The sequence below is a fragment of the Ictalurus punctatus genome, chromosome 5 (genome assembly GCF_001660625.3).
Source record: "Ictalurus punctatus breed USDA103 chromosome 5, Coco_2.0, whole genome shotgun sequence".
Taxonomy (NCBI): domain Eukaryota; kingdom Metazoa; phylum Chordata; class Actinopteri; order Siluriformes; family Ictaluridae; genus Ictalurus; species Ictalurus punctatus.
Window position 1 is genome coordinate 5,844,818 of NC_030420.2, and position 23,207 is coordinate 5,868,024.

The following is a 23,207-nucleotide window of genomic DNA, read 5'->3' on the forward strand; positions in this document are numbered from 1 at the left end:
GCCTCTGCCGGCCTCACTCACTCACACACACACACACACACACACATAGAAACAAAATGTGATACATGTGCACAATCAGTACATCCAGTATTAGGTTAGCTAACGTCTTTTTAATGTGTGTGTATACATTCCACTAACAGCTGTGAAATTGTGAACACATTTAAACACACACACACACACACACACACACACACAAGCTATCTCTCTTTCTCTCTCTCTCTTTCTTTCTCCATCCTTTATTCAAAAGCATAAGACAAGACCTGAAGCAGACAAACCCTTAATGACCCTTTAGCTCTTTCCCTCTCGTGTTCTCCTCTCTGTTTTTTTCCTAGAAAAGGCCCCAGGTGCATTCATGACTTCTTGAAGAACAAATAAAGAAACTACACAAATGGACACGTCTCTGAAACACACACACACACACACACACACACACACACACAGCCTCCATCGTCGCAAACTGAACGCACTAGCATGCGGTTCTGAAGTAAACCGACAATAGTCATATCGGGTCAGGCCTCGACATTCCGCACTGCTGCTGTCCAATCACAGAGCGCAAGGGGAAGTAGAGCAGAAAGCAAAGCACTCTGGGAACAATGGGGCACTGGTGGGTCGATGTACATCAATCTAAAGACGAGTGTCCTCGCAGGCAGGAGAAAACATGGAGAGCCGCTTTTGTGTGACTGAATCAGAGCAATGAGATTCCAATTAGGCGTGGAGTAATAGTCAACAGCATTGTTGTGAATAGGACTGAAACTAACCGTGATTATATAACGATACTCCATCAGGGCTTTTTTTATTCGTCAATGTTTCAGTTATTGAGCTGAAATCAATAAAAAATATTTGAAACTACGCTTGAGGAAATAAGACTGAAGAGCCACTGACTACGCGACAGCGTTACTGACGTGCAGCAGATAATCTGATATAATATCCTGACAGTGTTCGCTACCTTCCTGCATTTCTACTGGTTCCTCAACCCTATTTCTTTTTTATTATTTATTTATTTTTTTTGCAAATGCGTCTTAACTGTATTTCAAGCCCTGATTTGTTCAATTCCAAACACTCACATTTCAAATGAAGGCGAAATAATTTTCCACTAACTGAAATACTCCGATGTTGAATCAGTTCTGCTCACCGTGTGTCGAGCCGTGTTCTGGGCCGTGCTCTGGGCCGTGTGTTATGGGCCGTGTGTCGAGCCGTGTTCTGGGCCGTGTGTTCTGGGCCGTGTTCTGGGCCGTGTTCTGGGCCGTGTGTTCTGGGCCGTGTGTCGAGCCGTGTTCTGGGCCGTGTGTTCTGGGCCGTGTGTTCTGGGCCGTGTGTCGAGCCGTGTTCTGGGCCGTGTGTTCTGGGCCGTGTGTTCTGGGCCGTGTGTTCTGGGGCGTGTGTCGAGCCGTGTTCTGGGCCGTGTGTTCTGGGCCGTGTGTTCTGGGCCGTGTGTCGAGCCGTGTTCTGGGCCGTGTGTTCTGGGCCGTGTGTTCTGGGCCGTGTGTTCTGGGGCGTGTGTCGAGCCGTGTTCTGGGCCGTGTGTTCTGGGCCGTGTGTTCTGGGCCGTGTGTCGAGCCGTGTTCTGGGCCGTGTGTTCTGGGCCGTGTGTTCTGGGCCGTGTGTCGAGCCGTGTTCTGGGCCGTGTGTTCTGGGCCGTGTGTTCTGGGCCGTGTGTCGAGCCGTGTTCTGGGCCGTGTGTTCTGGGCCGTGTGTTCTGGGCCGTGTGTTCTGGGCCGTGTGTTCTGGGCCGTGTGTTCTGGGCCGTGTGTCGAGCCGTGTTCTGGGGCGTGTGTTCTGGGCCGTGTGTCGAGCCGTGTTCTGGGCCGTGTTCTGGGACATTTGTGTATCTTTGTGTGTGTGTGTGTGTGTGTGTGTGTTTGTGTGTGAGAAGCACGGATGTGAAATGTGCACACTAGGGCACTTAGAATTCCATAGTGAAGAAATGGAGCAGAATCAGTTTCTGACAACGTTCCAGTTTGCAGGCCCTCATGTCATCGGGGTACTCGAAAGCTTTTTAGGTGCTTACTAGAGTGTGATATGGAGAATACGGTGTGTGTGTGTGTGTGTGTGTGTGTGTGTGTGTGTGTGTGTGTGTGTTCATGTTCACTCTGTTCCACATTCCCCATCTCAGTGATGAGAGTGGATGTACGTGAGTCGCTGTTGATCTTCACACAGAGAGTGTACGCAGCTCTGACCTTTAGTCCGAGACGTGTGTGTGTGTGTGTGTGTGTGTGTGTGTGTGTGGAGTAGGAAAGAGTGGGTATTGTTGCTCCGTTCATCACAGCGCTAATGAGGACTGGGACACACCAGACAGGAAACAGCTATTGTTGCATATGAGTGCAGCTACTAATACACACACACACACACACACACACACACACACACACACACACACACACACACACACACTTATTCTCCTGCTCCTGACTTTCACCCAAGGTCAGACCATTTAGTGAGCACAGTCCTCTATAAGTTTAGTTCTCTCCTTTCTTCCTTCACGCTCAGTTTCGTCTGTCTCGTCTCACTTCTCTTGTCTTGTCCCTTTTTCTCCCGTCTCTTCTTCTCGTCTCTCTCATCTCCTTCTCATTTCTCTTTCTTATCTCTCTTGCGCTCTCACCTCTCTCATGTCTTTTTGTCTCTTTCTCTCAGCTCTCATCTATCTTGTCTCTCTTTTTCTCTTGTATCTCTGTCATCCCTCTTGCCTCGTCTCTCTCTCTCTCTCTCTCTCGTCTCTCTTTGTCACTTTTATCTCGCTTGTCTCTCTCGTTTCTTTCTCCTTTTTGTCTCTTGTATATCTCTTGTCTCTGTTTTTTTGTTTGCTTCATTTTTCTTCCCCCGTCTCTCTTGTCTCTCTCTCATTTCTTTGTCTCTCTCGTCTCTTTTTTTTTTACCTTGTCTCCCTCTTGTTTCTCTCATGCCCCTCTTTTGTCTTTCTCCTGCCCTGTCTCATCATCTCTCCTATCTTTATCTCTCCCTCTCTCTTTATGTCTCTTTTATCTCTCTTGACCCTCTTGTTTCTTTCTCTTTTTGTCTCTATCTCTCATCTCTCTGTTTCTGTTAGTCTTATTTCTCTCTCTCATCTCTCTTTCACCTTGTCTCCCTCTTGTCTCTCTCTCATCCCTCCTTTCTCTTTCTCTTGCCCTGTCTCTCATCACTCTCGTCTCTTTTTCCTCTCTCTTGTGTCTCTTTCATCCCTCTTGCCTCGTCTCCCTCTCGCTCTCTCTCCTATCTCTCTCATCTCTCCCTTTATATCGTTTTTATCTCTCTCGACTCTTTTTTTGGCTCTTTTATCTTTCTTGTCTGTTTTTTTCCGTCTCATTTTCTTCTCTCTTTCTTGTCTCTCTCTCTCTCTCTCTAGCTCGTCTCGCTCATCTCTCTTTCACCTTGTCTCCCTCTTGTCTCCCTCTTGTCCCTTGTCTCTCTTGTCCCTCTATTACCTTTCTCTTGCCTTACCTCTCTGACCGCTCTCTCTTTAGCACTCATCTTTCTCCCTCTCATCTCTCTCTTGTGCTCCTTTAACACTCCCTGACAGCTTTGGCCAGTCGCCCTTGAAGCTCATAGCACAACACACTGATATGAAAGCTCGCACTTTCTGATAGCGTAATGTTATAGTGTTAATGGCTGTGCACAGATATGCCGTTCGCCTAGCGTCAGTCCGGCTAACGCAAAAAGCTAGCGGCATTGCAGTATTTTATTCCCTCTGTAAACTGACATATTACAGCAGCACTGAACGAATAATAATCATGATATTACATTTCACTGATCCCTTAGAAAAACCCTGATTCACGATAGTGCCATGCGGACTTGCAGGAGTTTCTCATTCAGAGGCAGCGTGAGGAGAAATTTTAAGCAGAATCAACTTTAATAAAATACATTATTACTTAGTATTGAGGAAAAAGGGGTTTAAACCTTACGTAATGTGTGTGTGTGTGTGTGTGTGTATATATATATATATATATATATATATAAGAAAGCTTGCTATAAAATTGACATATTTTTGATGATATTTTAGATTTTCCTGTTCACACACACCGTTTTCTTTCGTTTTTGGGAATTGTGACATCATACTGCATATTGTGCATAACATTCAGTGTTAGGTTCTACTCTTTAAATGGTTAAAGTCATCTGCGCTTCCCTATTCTTATGGCATATTGTTATCTGTGATATCTTTTGTAACTTTAGCACGTTTGCCCCACACCACCGGGGTTGGGGGTGTTTGCGTGTTCTCCCCGTGCTCCAGGGGTTTCCTCCACCAGTCTAAAGACACGCCTTCTTAGCTGAATGGCATTTCCAAATTGTCCCTAGTGTGCGAATGTGTGTGATTGTGCCCTGCGATGGGTCGGCACCCCGTCCAGGGTGTCCCCCGCCCTGTGCCCCGAGTTCCCTGGGATAGTCTGCAGGCTCCCCCGTGATCCTGTGTAGGATAAGTGAGATGGATGGATGGATGGATGGATGGATTGTTATATAGTTTCAGTTTAGCACGACACCTTGCACTTTGTCAGTATTTTTGTCAGTTTTTATGTATACTTTGTTTTCTTTTACAGCACCTGTGAGAATGGGTAAACAAAGAATTTCATTGTACAAAGAAGCTGGTGCATATGACAGTAAAGTTTTTGAATGAAATGTCAAACCGATACTCCTTTAAGGCTACTAGATAGAAATATTTTTCCAAAGTGTTCTGCTTTCAGTGAGCAGTTATGTTGCGTTATATTACTGGCATCTACAGTACTCTATATTGGTCAGAGCTTCAGCGAATAGATTATTAGACTAGTCTAATTGCGTTATAAATTCCAAGCATATAGCATAGTATTTAAGGGCCTTTCTGGTCTTTACACAAAACCTCAACTGCTGATTACTGCTGCTATTTTATTTAAAACATGGTTTGATTGCTGCATCTCATCTTAGAGATGGAATCTCTAGGCTTACTTAAATACAAGATCCATCGGCCTCCTTTCCCATCTCAGCAGGTCTGAAAACATTGTGGTCTGCATATGAGAACATTCTGATTTTCCTGATATGAGCAGCCAAGGTTTCAGATTTAAAGCCTCCACATAAGTAAATGACTCAAGTGAACGTTCAAGTAATGGTATGGAGACAGGCGGAGCTGTGGGAAATGCCTGAGGTTTTATATATAGGCTTTCAATGTCATGTGGACCTTGTTTTTAGTCGTCCGTAAGATGTAATCAGCGGAGGCCTTCGTTCTGAAGAGCCAATAAATATTAGGAGTGAGGGGTATATAAATGCGCCCCCCCCAATGAATTCAGCCTTGGTACATTTCTACAAGGAAACGTCACTAGTGGGACAGACCTGGATCTTTATTTGTGTCATACAAGAGGAGGCCGTTACAAAGCATCAGCTGACCTCCATCATTCTCTCAATTCCCACCTGACTAATAAATATCATGCCAGGAGTTCCAAAGGTTAATTTAGAGGCCAATAGTCTGTTTGTGTTCAGGGGCTCGGGCTGATAAGTGATTCAACACATGGCTATGGGCTAAATTAGAGGGCAGGAAAAGGTGGAGGGGGTAGATATTCAGCATGAAACTGTATCTTCAAAGTTTGTTTTAAAAAAAATGGACATTTATGGCTTGGCTGAAGATGGTTTTCGTTCGTTTTGGGAATTGTCTTTTCAAAAGTACCTTCACTTTTTGATCCCTCTTGAATTTCACTGGTTTCACACGTGCTTTCTTTTAAGATCTGCTTCTTTTCACAATTACATGATCAGGTATGCTGGTCCAGCTTTTAAGCCCGATATTTACCGTGATCGAATACTCAGCATCGGGTCAGGACATGGAGACTCTGTGCAAGTGATCACTTTCATTTCCTGGTGCTTTTTTTTTTTTTAAATCTCTCCTTCATATTGGGAGCTTGGAGTAAGTGCTTTATAGTCGCTCGAAACATTGCACAATATGTCTTTCCACAATGAAATCTGTTTTCCATTTGTCTTCTGACTTTGCCTTCGATTCTTCTGACGCACATCTTATCTGGATCTTGTCTTTGCAGCGACCTGAAGAATAATCTGATCAGCACCATCGTGCCTGGAGCTTTTCAGAGTCTGACCGCATTGAGAAAACTGTAAGTTGACTGGAATTGTTCATTTTATTCAGTAATCGTGACGTATGCGGAGGAACCAGTCTATAGTCATATAAACTAGAGAAAACAATATGACGACATGTAAGACAAAAACAAATATGTAAACACTAAAAAAAACAACAACAGGCATGCTGTGGTAGGAAAATAATCAAAGACACGGTGGTGTGATGTGTCCCGATGCGAAGCTAGGTTATTATTGCTAACCCGAAGCCGATTATTTTCCAATAACGGCACGTCCCGAAGTGTTTTATTCCTCATATATCACAGGAAATCTTTCTGAATTTGAAGATTGACACATCGTACATATCTGTTTATAGTTAACATTTAACGTCGTGGAATGTCCACGAAACAAGCTAGCTCCTGTTATCATTTATGTTATAACAGGTATATACAGTCATCCCCTCACCGGTTTTTCTCTCTCTTGAAGTTAATGAGAAACTGCAAACGCCACTGTTCTGAAGACTGTAGTCTGATGGAAAATGCTGACACTGGAGACGCCTTCCATAAATGTTTAATAAACATCTCCACACTTTTTAAAAAAAAAATCCATTTAGCTGGAGTGTCTGCCAAATAAGTCCCTGTATAAGTTGTTACTATCGAAAAAAATGATACATTTGAATGAGTGCTTTAGTATAAACTTCCGAGTCGCCTTGCAGCTGCCACTATTGCCAGGGCTGCTGTCATAGATAATGAATCAACGCTTTCTGAAAAAGCATTCGTCTGCATCTTTGGTTATCAGCCATTAAATACTGATCTTGTTTGTCTCATCAATAAGAAATAATCCTGAGAACCAAATCTATATGGCGCACTGTACCTAAACCCTCAGCCAGCTGTTGAGGGAACCACAGAAGTCTGCAGAGGATTCTGGGATGGCTCTGGAAATTACAGTATGAATGCAGCTAACCAGTTTCTGGGTTTTTATTGTGTTTTAAAGCAACCACAAGCTGTAGTCACAGTGTGGCCTCACTGTCAGACTCCAATGGGAGTTTATTTCAGAGGAAGTAGTTTGGTCAGGAATTTCAAATGGGGCTGCGCAGAAACGATGTCACAGACGATAGTGCCTCTCTTAACTGGAAGTGACCGATCTCAAAAACCAATACCGTTCTAGAGTCCTGGGGAAGGCAGACTTTTCTTAAAGCCATTTCCCAGACTCGTTTTTCGCTCTTTCTGGTGTTTTTCTGGCCTGAATAAACAGCCAGAGATAGTGGAATGCACCCGACAAATCACTTGAAGTAGTAGCAAATGGACATGAGGACATGGGGATAAGCCAAATCGAGTGAAAGCAGAGTCTCCGCTATTGTCTGCTCTTTAATGGGCTCCTGTCTCGCATTGTTTGGGTTAGGTTATGATGAGTATACATTGCTTTTATTCCAAGCCTTTTAAAGGCCGTTTTCAGTATGCGCTTCCAAGCTTTTCAAAGTCAACTAACAAACTGAAAAGGTTTTGGCCATAACGGTGACCCTGTGAAGAACTCAATCTTAGTCTGGCTGGATTGCTGTTCACGATTGCTCAGCATATCCCATTTGTTCCTGTTTACAGTGACCTGTCCAACAACCGGATCGGCTGCCTGACTCCAGATATGTTCCAGGGACTCACCAACCTCACCAAACTGTAAGCCGCTGTCTTTTGATAGGGACGTTTATTGATGGACTAAAGCTCTCTGACTGCAATTAGTCCAGAGCTATGTAGTCGGGAATGATGTCTGAATTCCTGAGTCAATTTGTTTGGGTTTCAGGAACATTTCGGGAAACATCTTCTCTTCACTGGAGCCGAACATCTTCCAGGAGCTTCCCTCGCTGAAGCTGGTGTGAGTGAGAGCGCAGCAGAAATCTACTTAAGCTATTCTATTAAATAAACACAAGGATGAAACCAAAAGATGTTGTTGGGGCGTAACCGCCATTAGTTCTAGCTGTTCAGCGCTTCAAATAGTTTTATTTGTATTCACATTTAAACTGGAAGTGGGTGTGGACAGAGTTATTTATTATTTTTTTTAATGATTAAATAAATGGAATAAGAAATGGACGCATGGTCAGCATGGTTTGTGAATTCGCAATCTACCTCAGCTACATCACTCAAGTTCATTTCAATTCAATCTCAACAAGACATGTTGGGTTTTTTTTTTTTTTTTTTCATTCCTTCTTGTGCAGTTATTACCTGATTTGCATTTTCTAACAGTTTTAGTCGGTTCTATTTCCAAAAATATAAACGAACCAGTCGCCTAATTTGAATCTGTCTACGCAGTTTAGGATGACTTCGACCTGAGAAAAGAATGATTCTTTTAAGAATTTAAGTTCACCGCCGAAAGTTTATCTGTAATAGTATGTACTGTATGTAGAGCTGGGTGATATGATGATAATAATATTAATATCATGATACATGATGTCACAGTACAGTATTTTGAGATATTCTGATGAGATCAAGGGCGTAACCATAATATGGACATTGGGGGGGGGGTGGGGGGGGGGGGTCAAAAACTGGAACTGACGTTAGCCTAGCCTACTTCGTGGGTGTGCAAATATCAAAAGTTAACTGACGTTCTTAAGAACAAACCAAGCCATGGTATGATGCCTTCCATACTAAGCTAAGGTTACCTAGTATTTAGGTATCTAGTTACTTACTGTCTGAAAAAAAGCTCGTATGTTGTGCTGCACTTTTCTACGCTTGGCTGCTGTCTCCATTTCTTACAGACTGAGCTGCTAAAATATATCAACCAACTTGTGTTGAGTATGGGCGCAACCAAGTGTACAATTGGAGGCGGGGCGCAGACCTATTTTCCTTAACGAACGGAGATATATTAAAAAGGAATATAAATAAATAAATAGAATAGATGAAGAAAAGACAGATCCGTTGGCAGGGTTCATTAAAGGGGGACATATCGAAAATATTTTGTGCTGTATATTGGGGGGACAGATTTGTATTTCCTCAACATTGGGGGGGGATACGACCCCCCAAAGAATGCGTGGTTATGCCCATGGATGAGATGTTGTGGTATCTTTATTAATTATTATCTTTATATTTTTAGTGGGTTTTTTAAAATTTCAGAATTGCAAACTGACTATGAGCAGCTGATGTGATTTGACGTTGAAAATTTTAATCTGTAAAAGTGTACATTTTTATATTTGTACAGTTTTTCTTTCATTCTTTTTCAGCGTTAAACAATGATCTTTTTTTTGCAGACATTAAATAAAGTATCACCAAACAGCTTTTTTAAAAAAAAAAAGTAATAATACTATATTGCTGGGTAATGGTTCATAAACCTGCATATATCGTGATATATATATATATACATATCATGTATAGTATGAACGCTGTCGAGAATCGTGATGTCATACTTTTGTCATATCGCCCACTACTAGTAGTATGACAGTACATAAGTGTGAAAACCCCATGCACGCGTATGTGTGTGCTAGTACGATGATATTAATTTCCATCGAAGGTTAAATTCATATAAGTGGAAGGCTGGTTCTTTGTCAGGTATGCCGGGTTAATCCCATAATGTGGCCTTATAGGATATGATTGATATCAAGCTCAGTCTTCTGGGGGTTTTTACAGTGAAAGTGTAGACACAAGGACCACAAACATGATGGATTATTCTAGAACCTCGCTCCTAGCCGGGAGGTCACCAGGGAGCAGTGGAAAACTGGATTTATTTAGCATGTGTGTAGAAGAGTATGTATGTGTGACCCTTTATATTTTATTCTTAACCTTGTGTTCTGTTTAGGAATGTCCGTCCCTATGCGTCACTTTTGGTTTTATAGATATACGCTTGCGAAACATATTTTAAAACAGCAATACATTTTATCAACATCTCTCTCAGTCATTAGAAATATGAATACTATTCATGGAGTATTTTTTGAAAAAAAAAAAAAGCTTAGGGATACTCTTGATAATAAGTCGAAGTAATGAGATACGGACCATCTTTGTAATATCAATATAAACGGTTAAAAAGTCATTTTTTCTGTTCAGCAGATCATAAAACAAATATTGACTACATATGGGATTAAGTTGCTTTTTCTACCCGATTAGTAACTTTGACTCGGAGTTCCTGTCATGTGACTGTGGTCTGCAATGGGTGCCGGATTTCTTTCGCACAAGTTCAGCCAGACTCGGAGATGAGACGCTCTGCACGTATCCCAGAAGGTTCCAGAACAGACCACTGCGAGAACTCAAGGAGATCGACCTGACCTGTGGTGAGAAAATACATCCACGTATTTCAGCATGGACTCAAAGTATGTTGAGGTCGAGACATCAAGCGAAACCGTTCTAAAGACCACTGGAGAACAGGGAGAAAGCTAAATCGTGAGAAAGTGTCAATTTACTGAAATTAAAGCTTCTGGGGAAATATTTGTTTTGAGTAGTTGCTTTTTAGGGTAGCCGAACTCCTCGGTCTGGGCCGCATCCTGGCTGGAGCTCAGTTTAAAATCGCACTCGCCGATTTTCCATAGCTATCATTCCATGCTCCATCTTCTGCCACTGGGGATCTGATTCAGTTTCTCTGTGGCTTTTAGTTGGCCCTCATGTGATCGTTCTGTTGATCTCTTATGGTTTTGTTTTTTTGTCTTTCTTTCTTTTCTGGAGCGGGGTGGGGGTTAGTGTCTCGGGGTCTCAGACCAGACACCCTGCTGTTGTTTCAATATCATCTCACGTCATCATTCTTTCTCTCTGCAAAGTATAAAACATATTTGCATTGGCGAGCGGCAGATACAGATGAATGTCTATGAGTAATTCCACTGTGGTTTCGGTGTTATGAATAAAAGGACCTAAAAGCTGCTAAACATCTCTGATGCAGCCAGGCTCTTTCACAATCAGTCCGAGGACGGCTGAACAATAATAGAGCGCCAAAGCACCGGAGTGAAAATGGCTGTTTTTCACCTCCTTCTATCAGAAAAGAAAAAAAAAAAAGGAATACGGTTCAGTTATTTACCCAAAGGTGATAAATAAACAGACTTGAATAGTACATTTTTAGAACGCTCACATATATATGATGTTTAGATTTTCTGGATAAAGTATAAAGTAACTACATTTCTATTCATCTTGTAGGCTACATGAAGAACCTAATCACTAGGGATGAATGTGTGTGTATTTCTGCATTTTCCAGAAGGCCCCTTGGAGCTGCACACTCTGTTTCTGTTACCCTCACTGCGCCAAGTAGTGTTTAAAGGAGACAGGCTGCCGTTCCACTGTACTGCTGCCCGGGTGGACAAAATCACCGCCGTACACTGGCGCCACAAAGGCCAAATTGTCAGTAACAACCCTGAGAATGGAGTTCTTCTAGAGGAGAGCGTTCTACACGACTGCACTGTCATCACTAGGTAACCACGTAGTGCGAGGCAATCACATCGAATACTAGTGATACAATGCGATGTACCGCGATGCAGCGTGTTTTTTTTACTCTTCAGCGAGCTGATCTTGTCGAACGTGCATGTCGATGCGAGCGGCGAGTGGGAGTGTGTGGTGACAACGGGACGAGGGAACGTCTCGCGCAGTGTAGAGATCGTGGTTCTGGAAAACAGCGCCACCTTCTGCCCTGAGCAAAGAGTGTCCAATAATAGAGGGGAGTTCAGGTGAGGCTGGAACACGCAAGCCATTACCAACGCCAGTAACTTCCCATAACATGTATGAATGAATTATTATTAATATTAACGTCTAAAAAGAGCTCTGCCGTGTCATTCTTTAGGTGGCCAAGAACTCTGGCTGGAATTACTTCATATCAGTACTGCCTGCAGCTGCGTTATCCGTCCCTGTCTGGAGGGGGCGCTGTTGATCAGAAGAGGGCGTCTCGTTACTGTGATCGCTCTGGTCGCTGGGAGGAAGGAGACTACTCTCAGTGCCTCTACACCAATGACATCACCAATGTCCTTCATACGTTCATACTGGTAGGTCATCACCAATGTGCTTTATATGTTTCCTACTGTTAACCCCTCTCCAAATACTGCCAATCCATTAACAGTGTCCACTATAATTTCATAAGCATAGTGCATCATCAATGTCGTCCATATTTTTTTTCTGGTAGGCTATTATCAGTGTCCTCCATAATTTCCTGATGGTAGTCCATCACAGATGTATTTATTTATTTATTTATTTATTTATTTTTATGGTTTTGTACTGGTAGTAGTTGAGCAGTGAGATGTCAAGTGCCAAAATATTGTTTTTGAGAAGCACGGCCTGAACATTATGATGTCCTCCAGGATAGCGTGAAATGGTCAGGGCGCATAAGATTGCCGGCAGACCTTGATGTTAATTCTAATAATGAGTCGGTTGAAGTTCTTCCTTCAAAAGTGTAACTTGGACGTGGTAATCTTTCATCAAGTATGTGATCTCTGTCAAACTGGAACGTTTGCTGAGACCGAGCCATCTCCAGGAAGGAGTGTACACTAAGAAGGGGAAAGGACCAAGCACTGATCCTTGAGGTACACCAGTTGCAGCTTGGACTCTTCACCCATTTATTATGTTCTGTATGATCTTCTCGAGAGGTAGGGCCTGAACCACTGGAAAGGGAGGCCGGATGAACCTGATCGTTCATTCTATCAGACGCCGTTCAGGAAGTCACAACTTGCTGATGTTCACAACAGTCAAAAAAGGAAGACTTGTTGGAGTGTCACTTTTGAGGCCAGGATGGTTGCGATCCAACAATTCATTCTGTGAGAGGAAAGAAAGAGTTAAACGTGTTTTTTTTAATAGAAATAGAAGAATTGAAATCTTCTCTACAGGTGTCTGCTTGGCTGCTTGGACAGTGGAGTTAACCAAGCCTGCTAGAATATTTTAGGATTTTTCTCCAAGACAAATCATGCGTTGATGTGATGTGCATACGGTAAGTGAGGAATACGACACGATGGAGTTGGCGCAAAAGTAAAATCACTTTCGAATCACCTCTGAATGTACCAGAAAGCATTTCATACGTCCTTAATCAGATCGTATTACGACGTGAGGCCAGTTTCACATGGTGAAAAAAAAAATCCTTGTGTTCTAGATGCCCATCAATTCCTCCAATGCTGTGACGTTGGCACACCAGGTGAGGACATACACGTTGGAGGCAGCAGGCTTCACGGACACGGTGGATGTTTTCTACGTGGCACAGATGATGGATAAATTCATGGACTATCTTGATCATTCACGTGAGGTTAGTAGAGTTTCTTGGATTTTCTGGCAGTTTCTAGCATCTGACAAATATGTTTTAGGGGCAGTTATGACCCAGTCTTACAAAACTACAGTTATTCAGTTTTTCCGTGCTCTTGGTGTTTCAGCTGTCAGAAGTACTGGTGGAGATGGGCAGTAACCTGATGCAAGTGGATGATCAGATCTTGTCCCTGGCTCAGAAGGAGAAAAGAGCATGCAGCTCTATAGTCTGCTCACTAGAGACCTTAGCATGGCCACAGCTTCACCCGAATGCCCAGTATCTCTCCATGGTAGGAGACTCTCGAGGATTATAATACTAATAATTGTGTCTACTTTCAAAATTTCTGGCCATGTACTATATACGAGCCCTACGTAAAGGAAATAGACATTGTGTTTATCTTCCCAGAATGCACTGTTGTATAGCCTTAGGGCCGACTCACACTAGCAGAACAATCATAGCATTTATAAGCTAGCGTGAGGGGTGAGCATGGGTCATGGCTACACATATTATCCTGCCACAATAAGATAATCTCATAAAGCTAGCCTCATCATAGAAAAGAAATAAGATTTTGAGTGACATTGCATGAAATCGGGGTGTCCCGATTTATTGCAAGTTTTTAAACATAAGGGTTCGTTTTGGGTCAACTTCTGGTCTGTTCATGAATGTAAGAAAAGATTAAACCCTCTGAAAGAGAGTGTATTTGTTTTCTAAAGAAAATAAAACACCCCACATTATCACACAAGCATTTCAACCTTTCCTTGTAGATATCTCGGAACATCGTGATGGAAGCTCACTTGATACGCCCCGCCCACTTCACTGGCATGACCTGCACCGCCTATGAAAGACGAGAGAGCTCTGGTGCCAGTGGATTCGACGCGATAGACTCCACCCACGAGCAGCAGTTACACTTCCGTTGTACAACAGGAACCCTTAACATGTCACTAAACGCTTTCCCTTTAAAGGTGAAATAGATCATTAAAAAAAATGCTAAGAAAATAAAACGTTCAAAATCTTGTAGTGTGATTCTCTCTTGCTACCGATTTCTCCTTGTTTTTATTTTATAGAATGCTGTAGCACTTGCTTCGGTCTCTCTCCCTCCATCCCTGTTCCCTCCCAATGCTCCTACGGACTGTAAACTGCAGTTTGTGGCTTTCCGTACTGGAAGATTCTTCCCGTTTATTGGAAACTCCAGCAGCGCAGCTCGCCGGCGGAGCGTGAACACACCGGTCATCTACGTAGGCCTTGGTGAGCTACCTGTTGTCCTTGGAAAACTTTATTATCATAAAGCGATAATAACAACTCGGTGTGCACCATCAAAGTCTGCAAACCAGTAGTGTGGGTTTATCTGATGTCATTAAATGACGAAAAAAGAGGAAAACTGGGAAAAGTCTTAACGTCCAGTGATGGCTAAACTCAAGCCCTGCTAACCAATTGAAACCAGCTGGCCGTGCTGACATCGTTCTTAAAAATGCAACCCTTCATGTCCTCTCTTTTTACCTCAAACGACCCAGAAAAACTCTTCTCTTTCGCACTCACAGATGGATGCACCATGTGGAACCAGTCAGCTCCAATCACTGTGTCGCTGCGACACACATCACCCGGTAACGATCCAGTGGCTGCACATTGGAGTCTGCATTCGCTCAAGCATCATGGGAGTTGGAGTACAGACGGCTGTCAGTTAACGCACAGTGACGCTAGCATGTCAACGCTACGGTGCACCGTACTCAGTAACTACGCCGTGCTCCAGGTAATGCTACGGTCCAAGCCAAAGGGGCAGTACTGTTGTTTAACTACTTGAAAAAACAAGGTTTTTTTTTACATCTTAATATATATAAATATATATATATATATATATATATTATATATATATATATATATATATATATATATATATATATTTACACTATCTATGTTGTAATAATGCAAACACAGTAAGGCACTTGGAGATAAATCGCATTTCCCGCAGTAAGTCTTATCTATCTAATGAGCTGCTCTGACCTGTCTGCGATAGACCCATTCCTTTAAATAGGGAGGACACATCTCCCATTACTAACAGACATTTAACACTACATACCTCTTATCCTGACACTTGGCAAAGGGTATTCTGTCTAACCTGGCCGTTGCATGTCTCTGGAAAGCAGCCTGACATTGAATGAGTGACTCTTTGAACGCTTCCTGGCACAGAGTCTGACTTTCACAGCATTTATGTCATCTCAGAATGTTGGCGTTTAATTAGAGCGCAAGATTCACATAAACTTTGGCAAAGCAGTGGTTGAGGAATGCAGTCATAGAGAAGTTAATGCCATTAGTCCCTTGATGTGAATGCATAGTATGTGGCTTTTGTAATGCTTCTCTCTCTCTCTATTTCAGGAGGTGCCTGATTTCCCGGGTCTGTCTCCTGCTCCTGTGGAAGTGCTCCACCCGGTGGTGTACACCTGCACTGCAGCTCTCCTCCTGTGCCTCTTCACCATCATCTTTACATACATACTACACCACAGGTAGTGAGATGTTCAGGCTGAATCGTTCAGTTCAGTACATACATGCTCAGTACTTACATCAGTATGCTTCAGATCACAGTGCATGACAGTAAACAGCGGCAAAAACCAGGAAGTGCAAGTTTGACCTCTCTTTTTTTCTTTTTCTTTTTTTCATCATCCTGTATTCTTTTATGTCCTTAGCTCTATTCGAATTACTAGGAAAAGCTGGCACACCCTCCTCAACACCTGTTTTCACATTGCCATGACGACGGCGGTGTTTGCTGGGGGCATCACTCTAACTAGCCACCCAATTGCGTGCCAAGCGGTGAGAATGCTAATTTACTATCATGTGAAATACCAGCAAGGTTTAATAATTACAATTCCTCATGTGTTAGTTAGGTATTTATTTTTGTCATGTCGTGTGTGCGTGTGTTAGGTGGGCATTGTTCTCCACTATTCTTCATTGTCCACTCTGTTGTGGATCGGCGTCAGCGCGCGGGTGCTCTATAAGGAGGCCATGTGGCGGTCTCCACAGCAACCAGAGGGCGAAGCTACAGTAGTACCCACTCAGCGGCCCATGCTCAGGTCAGTGATGTCATCCAGGTGACACGAGAATATGTACTTGTTAAAGTTAACAACGTTGTGCCCAGTTACACCATTCTAAGGCTTTCTCTCTTTTTCAGTTTACATATATACATATTATATTGTACTTCCTTCCACTGGAATTGATGTTTCGTACATTGCTCTCGTCGTACAATCGGAAGTCATGAACACAATGTTTAATACCGCTGTATACACACCTACATATACTGTGGATGTGGTGACAATAAAATTTGACGGCTGCTCTACCTCTCCATATTGTGAGGTTGTCTTCTCAAGCGCTTCAATAAATGTGTTCTTATTTAAGACTCAAAGACAGGACATATGGAGTTGGACAGGAGCAATCTGAGGATATAAAGCACTATTTAAAGACATGCATGCAAGTGCAAGACCACCCTGATACAAAACCTGACTAGTCAAAGAGCACCATTGTCTTCTAAGAACCAAGAGCCATCTGTTAGTGTGGAACAAGCAGGATTGGGGAAAGAGACCAGGATTCGATAAAAGTGACAAGAAAAGCCATAAATCTAATAAGAGATAATGCTGAGTGTCAGTCACGCATGCTGACACGCACACACTCACACATAGATTCCTGTTCTCCTCAAGCCAGGGTTCTCACACTGTACTTCTGACCTCTCAAATGTGTGCCACTGACCTCTATGCTACCCACACACAGGGTCTGTCTCTGGGATAAATCATTCTCCTGTTCCCCACTTATAGCACTTCTTCTTCTTCTTCTTCTTCTTATTCTTATTCTTCTTCTTCTGCGACCTTTCTTGAGAAACTAAAGAGCAGACTTTTTCATATTATACCACCAGGACCAGCACAACATGAACAAATCCAATAGAAAAGCACAAAGAACGTTTTCAATTATCCAGGTGTAGTAGTATTAAAAGCAATCGAGTTTTGGTTCTATAATTGAAGATGCTTCTGTAGAGTTAATAAAGACCTTCTGGATTACTACACAATATTATAACTTTAAATCCTTGACCCCCTACAGCTCAAAGAAAGAGATCTGGGCAACTGCGTAAAAAAATGGAAGCTAAAATCTGAAGGAAATCCTTATTATTTTCCACACACAAAAAAAGAGCATATCCCAGCATTTGTTTTAATCATATCATATCAGTACATCATAGTTTTTTTTTTTTTATCCATTTATAATTACATATAATGCTGTGGAAATACGGAACAAGTTAGTTTCTGTTACTACGTACGTTATAAAAGCAGTAAACTCTCTTTTATTCTCACTCTTGAGGTTAATAAGCCCACCCCAAAAAATCGTAGTTTGTCGTGTTACCGAAAGCACAAAAAGACCTCCCATGCCGGAAAACTTACTGTTATACTAATACTGGAGACTCCTTCCATAAATGTTGAATAAACATCTCCTTACAGAAGGTTTTATATTCGCTCAGACCTTTGACATATTTAAAGCTCAACTCAAGACATACTTTTTAAAACTAGAATTTGCTTGCTGTTGTCTACTTATTATTATTATTATTATTATTATTATTATTATTATTATTTATCTATCATTATTTTCCCCCTTTTTTCTGTGTGCTGCTTATTTTGTGTACAGCGCTTTGAGAAGCTGCTTTTAAAGCCACTCTATAAAAGAAAGTTTATTATTATTATTATTATTATTATTGTTATTAATGATTATATGGATTACACATTTTCTTACAGTAGTTAAATAACAACACGTTCTTCTCTCACAAGACACTGCTTCCCGTTTTTCTTTTAGCTGTGTTGGTCATCCAGAACCCTTCCATGTCTTTCGCTCTGTGTAGGTTTTATTTGATAGCCGGCGGCGTTCCTCTCATCATATGCGGGATCACTGCAGCTGTCAACATTAACAACTACGGGGACAACATTCCTTAGTAAGTAGAATAATAGTGCTATTAGGTTTAGCGCATTCCTGTGGAAAACAGATGAGGACAATCTGTTAAATACGTAGACAGACATATTCAAGACTTAAATATCTTGAGAGATGGCACTGTTTCTTTAAGACGCACGACAGGGTTTAGTGTGTTTTTGTTGTGTACGTAGACATCTGATTTGTTTTACCTTAATGCATAAGAAATACCATCTGAGGTCATGATATACTATGACCTGTAGCACAAGTGTAAATTCATTCTGCTATGATATCTAGAAGTAACGCTTCTAATTAGATTAAGCATGAAATGGCATTGTTTACAATATCTTACAGAAAACTGGACACTGCCTTAAGTTCCCGTTCAGGATGAATTGACTCTGTAACTTTAGATTTATGGCAATGCTGTATAGCTCCTTTAAAAAGACTGTCACTAAGACAGAGCGCTTTTTGATTGTCGTTAAGTAATTCTTTGCCCTTTCTGACCTTCTTACTGCCTCTGACACTTTGGCAGCTGTTGGTTGGTATGGCAGCCCAGTATTGGAGCTTTCTATGTTCCTGCTGGCCTGGTGATCCTGGTGACCTGGCTGTACTTCCTGTGTACCATTGCACGCTTGAGATGCCGAACGTCCCAGAGTGCCAAGGAACCTCCATGCTCCACCTCTGGATCCTCTCCCTTACCTGAAGCCCAGCCAGCTCTAAATGGCAGCACTAGCTTACTTTCAACGGACTCTGCGGTCGGCCCGGTGCATGCTGGAACGGTACAGGAGGACCAGTACTCGCTGAAAGTGCAGTTCTTGGTACTGGTGGTGACTCAGTTTGTGTTTTTGCTTCTGTGGTGTTGCGGTGCGATGGCTATGTGGCACGTGGACAGAGAGAGGAAGTTGTTCAGCTGCCTGTATGGAGGAACGGCGACAGGGCTGGGAATCTTCTTGGTGCTCCATCACTGCTTCAAACGCTTGGATGTTCAGGCAGCTTGGCTTGGATGTTGCCGAGGATACCATCGCTCACAGCCGATTCCAGCCTACAGCCAACCCTGCACCGCCACCGCCGGAGTCCAGAGCACTTCTGAACGGGGCTCGCAACTTTTTATTGGCTCTCTTCCTCCAGCAGAGCAAAGCAACTACTCTTCTTCTGCCAGATCATCCTCCACTCCGAGTGGCACCAGCAGTATCGGCACTGGACCCTGCAAGCTTACCAACCTTTTGCAGGTGACACAGGACAATGCCAACAATGCTACACGTGCTCTGGCAGGCACCAACACCAGCACCAGCACGGAGAACAACACCAACAGCAAACCTGCCAACAACCTGCTGCTGCCCAGTATTAGCACCACGCTACCTGTTCAGCAGCAACAGCGAAAAAAGACTACTAGTAGAAATAAGGCAGGAAGTGGCCAGTACCACCACCGGGGGGAGGGAAGGGGACATTATCGTCTGAAAGCACTACGAGGGGGTGGGGGCAGTGTAGGTGCCTTGGGCCCACCTGGGGTGGACCAAGTCAACATTCATCAAGTTCACAGATATGCATCCAGCGAGAATGGAAGTCTTCGAAACAGCCATTCGGAGAGCCATAATGGTCCACTGACCAATGGGAGACACCGTGGAGAAGGACCAGGAACAAGTCCTTCAGAAGGAAGCGATGGAGGAAGCAGCGGAAGCAGGAAGCCTTTCCCACTTTTGCCCTCTATAGCAAGTCGGGTTGCAATGCAGCAGAATGGACAGAGGCGCAGTGCAAGCAGGGACAACCTTAAATTGGTCACTGCAGCTGATAAAGACTTTAAACGAGGTTCCTATCTGTTGAACACTGACACCATAACAGTTACCGGAACTGCAAGTGGCACAACCTCATCAACGCTACCTGCCACAACGAATGGAATGCTAAAAGGTTCAGCGATCGAACTGGACGCAAGTGGATCGGACCATTCCCAGGGGTCAGTTGGGATGAGGCCTGGGGTTTGGAAGAGTGAGACGACGGTGTGATGGCAACGTAAATGAGCTCTAGCTAAATCGGCTAGCATTCTGTGTTTAGGGAAGAACACGGTGAGCATCAAGAGCCTCACTGCCTCAATCCCAATCGAAACGTGTGCTTTCCTCCAGGATTAGCCTCCCTGACATTTTATTTTCAACAATGAGCTTCAAACAATTTGCACCTTCCAGAAATATCCCAGACCATTTGCCAGATAACTACTCAAGTATTAGTTGAGGTTTTATGAGGGATCCTGTACGTTGTGGTGCCAAATAAAGCGGGGGTGGGGGGCTTGTTCTTTGGGCCTTGTTGTATTGTTTTTTAAAAAAATGAAGGGATATACGTATATGCAAAAACTGAACCCTTTCCAAATCAGTATTTTTCACCCTGAAATAGTGCCACAGTATTTGTTTCTCTGTGATATGCTTGTTGTTTAGGATATATCTAACATGAGATTTAAAAGCTATTGCTAAAAAGTGAACACCTTACGGGATCTGTAAGCTTAAACTTTTTATCCATTTTGATCTATGCATACCGGTGGAAATGGACCACAAACTGCATTCCGAGTTCATTTTGCATTTGTTCGCTTGTTCAACCTTTTTTTTTATATATATACTTAATGTGTTTGTCGTGCTTTGTGTCTGCTGGTTATTTGGTGAACGTGCACATGTGATCATGAGAGATGTATATGTCAGAATGTATGTATGTATGTATGTATGTATGTATGTAAGAATGTATGGATGTATTAATTGACTCTTACAGTAAGTATTTAGCTCTATTCCCTTTCCAGCACTGATAAATACCTCTTGGCCTTACCTAATCGTCCCAGTATTAAGGACTTGCAGTGAGTTCGCTTCCTCTCCATGCTTTATTTGTGGAATACGTATTGGCACTGGGGGATGCTGGTCTTTTTCTGCAAATGCAGGAAATAACTCAAGTCTGTGTGTTATTACTGTCCCTCTTCTGTGTCAAAGGCCAAGATTCTAATGAAAAACACAGGTCTAGACTGCCCTCTAGCGGATCACTCATGCCATTTATCAAATGCACTGCCAAACCAAACATACCACCAAGTGATAAAGGCTATAAATAGTGATTTCATTATTGTTGTATAGAAAGAAATATAGGTGGAGAAGAATATTTTTTTTTTAATACAATCATGTCTAACATGGTTTTCCCGTAGCACTTGGAAAAAGTCCACCCTTACTTACACCTAAATGAAGCACAAACAATGTATTAGCAGATTCAGGGTATTTTTCTATTCTTTTTCTTTTTTCTTTTCTTTCTTGTAGTCCTCACTGATTTTTCTTTCTTTCTGTTGTACTGACATTTTGTTCACTGCTAAAATCTCCCTAGTTCCCTCCCTAGTCACTTCAAATTCAAACAGCCATCAAGCAATACCATGTAGCAGTGTAACGTAGTGTATAGTACTGTCTAAATGAGAGCACTTAGAACCAACCGAAGCCAACGTTTAAAAAAAAAAAAGAAAAGAAATAGTACCCCTGGTCTCAAAGGGGGAAAACAGTGTTAGTCACAAGACAATCATTTCTATCATTCAAGTACTGCCTTATGCTAAGAAGTAGCTGTTCTTATTTATAACATCATATGCAATGTCATCTTATCGACAGGGTGCCATTTTTAGTTAGTTAGTTAGATTGTTTGTTTGCTTGTTTTTCACTTCATATCTTGAATCTGTCTTCAAGTAAAATTCGCCAGCTCTACTTTTAACACGTTTTCAGGGATGATTGACACCAAAGAAGCTTCTTTAAACATCTTGTTACAGTATTTGTTACAGCAAGTTTTCTCTCTTCAGACATCACAAATTTCCCAAAAGTGTCACAAATTTGGCAAGCAGTTATTAAAAGTTTTGTAATAGCAATATTTATTATAGCGTAAGTCACAAATAAGATGTGGTTTTGTTTTATTGCATGTTGGACTCCAGTGAGTTTTATTAGTGACATGATGGTGTGTAAAGGGTGAATAATCCTTTTAAAAACAGACATGACTTACTGAGATTTTTTTTTTTTTTTTTTTAAATCACCGAACGACTGCATTAGTTCCATGGTGTCCAAATTGAAGTTGAATGGAAGTCTGATGTTTAAAGGTGTGTAAAGCTAATTATACAATTATGAAATTGTTTTGAAATGATGTATGGACTTGTTTGTGCGCTATGGTTTAACAAGCCATGTGATTTTTAAAAAAAAATTTTTTTCCTGTCCCTATGCATGAAGTTTTTGGTCAGTAAAAATTCAGTAGGGTATTTATCTAACAATGATTGTTTCTACTGTCATCTCGAGTTTTTAAAGGGATATTTCATGTTTCGTGTGTATTTATATGTCACTTTGCATCAATATGAAAATTCCTTTTCAGTTCCAGTAAAATATTTGCTGTTTGTGCCTTATAAAAATTTCTGATGCAAAATAAAGACTTTTTTAAATGACTTGGTGGTTTCTTTTCATTATTGGGCCTATTAAGACGTGAAAATGTATACCACAGATAGAAACCTCTGAATTAAGATAGACAGTTTGCATTCAACCAGCGGTGCATGATCTGCCAATCGCGCCACACTTCATTTGTATAATTTTATTTCATCATTGCAGTTTTTTTTTTTTTTTTTTTACTAGGCTATAGTGCGAGGGTGATTCAAATGAAAACCTTAAAAGTGTGACATACTGTACAGTCCCCTCCTAAACTACTGGAACGGCAAGGCCAATTTATTTGTTTGCGTTAAATAATGTCAAAGACATTTGGGTTTGAGATCAAAAGATTGAGCTTTTATTTCCTGATATTTATGTCTAGATGTGTTAAACAATTGTGTAGGGGTTTCTTGTTACCCAAGTGTGTCCTGTTAGATTGATTGTTTAAACAATAAATAGCTCTGAACATCTACTCTTGGTTTTAGCCTTCCGTTTCACCTGTGGAGACTGAATTTGCTGTTAAAAAGGATAAGCCAACATGAAGCTCAGAGAGCTGTCTATGGGAGAAAGGCAAGCCATTTTCAAGCTGAGAAAAGAGGGAAAAATCAATCTGAGGCATTGCACAAATGGTATATTAAACTTGCAGTTGCGAAAGGAAAACTGTACTACTGGTCGATTGTTCTCTAT

General features: G+C 42.0%; 1 protein-coding gene across 2 annotated transcripts in view; it reads left to right on the plus strand.

Moving 5' to 3' along the window:
• Window positions 1–22,543, plus strand: part of adgra2 (adhesion G protein-coupled receptor A2) — a 61,903-nt gene extending 39,360 nt beyond the window's left edge. Inside the window, exons 3-19 of one of the 2 annotated variants that reach the window (XM_017467960.3) lie at window positions 5,985–6,056; window positions 7,614–7,685; window positions 7,810–7,881; window positions 10,101–10,264; window positions 11,173–11,386; window positions 11,474–11,638; window positions 11,752–11,950; window positions 13,045–13,194; window positions 13,319–13,480; window positions 13,956–14,153; window positions 14,256–14,436; window positions 14,730–14,938; window positions 15,562–15,689; window positions 15,870–15,993; window positions 16,105–16,253; window positions 18,056–18,145; window positions 18,653–22,543. In XM_017467960.3, coding sequence (XP_017323449.2) covers window positions 5,985–6,056; window positions 7,614–7,685; window positions 7,810–7,881; window positions 10,101–10,264; window positions 11,173–11,386; window positions 11,474–11,638; window positions 11,752–11,950; window positions 13,045–13,194; window positions 13,319–13,480; window positions 13,956–14,153; window positions 14,256–14,436; window positions 14,730–14,938; window positions 15,562–15,689; window positions 15,870–15,993; window positions 16,105–16,253; window positions 18,056–18,145; window positions 18,653–20,120 — 3,817 coding nt within the window. In that variant the 3' untranslated portion in view covers window positions 20,121–22,543. The remainder of the gene's footprint in view (window positions 1–5,984; window positions 6,057–7,613; window positions 7,686–7,809; window positions 7,882–10,100; window positions 10,265–11,172; window positions 11,387–11,473; window positions 11,639–11,751; window positions 11,951–13,044; window positions 13,195–13,318; window positions 13,481–13,955; window positions 14,154–14,255; window positions 14,437–14,729; window positions 14,939–15,561; window positions 15,690–15,869; window positions 15,994–16,104; window positions 16,254–18,055; window positions 18,146–18,652) is intronic. The other variant, XM_047155453.2, reaches the window with a different exon arrangement.
• The last annotated feature ends 664 nt before the right edge of the window (window positions 22,544–23,207 follow it).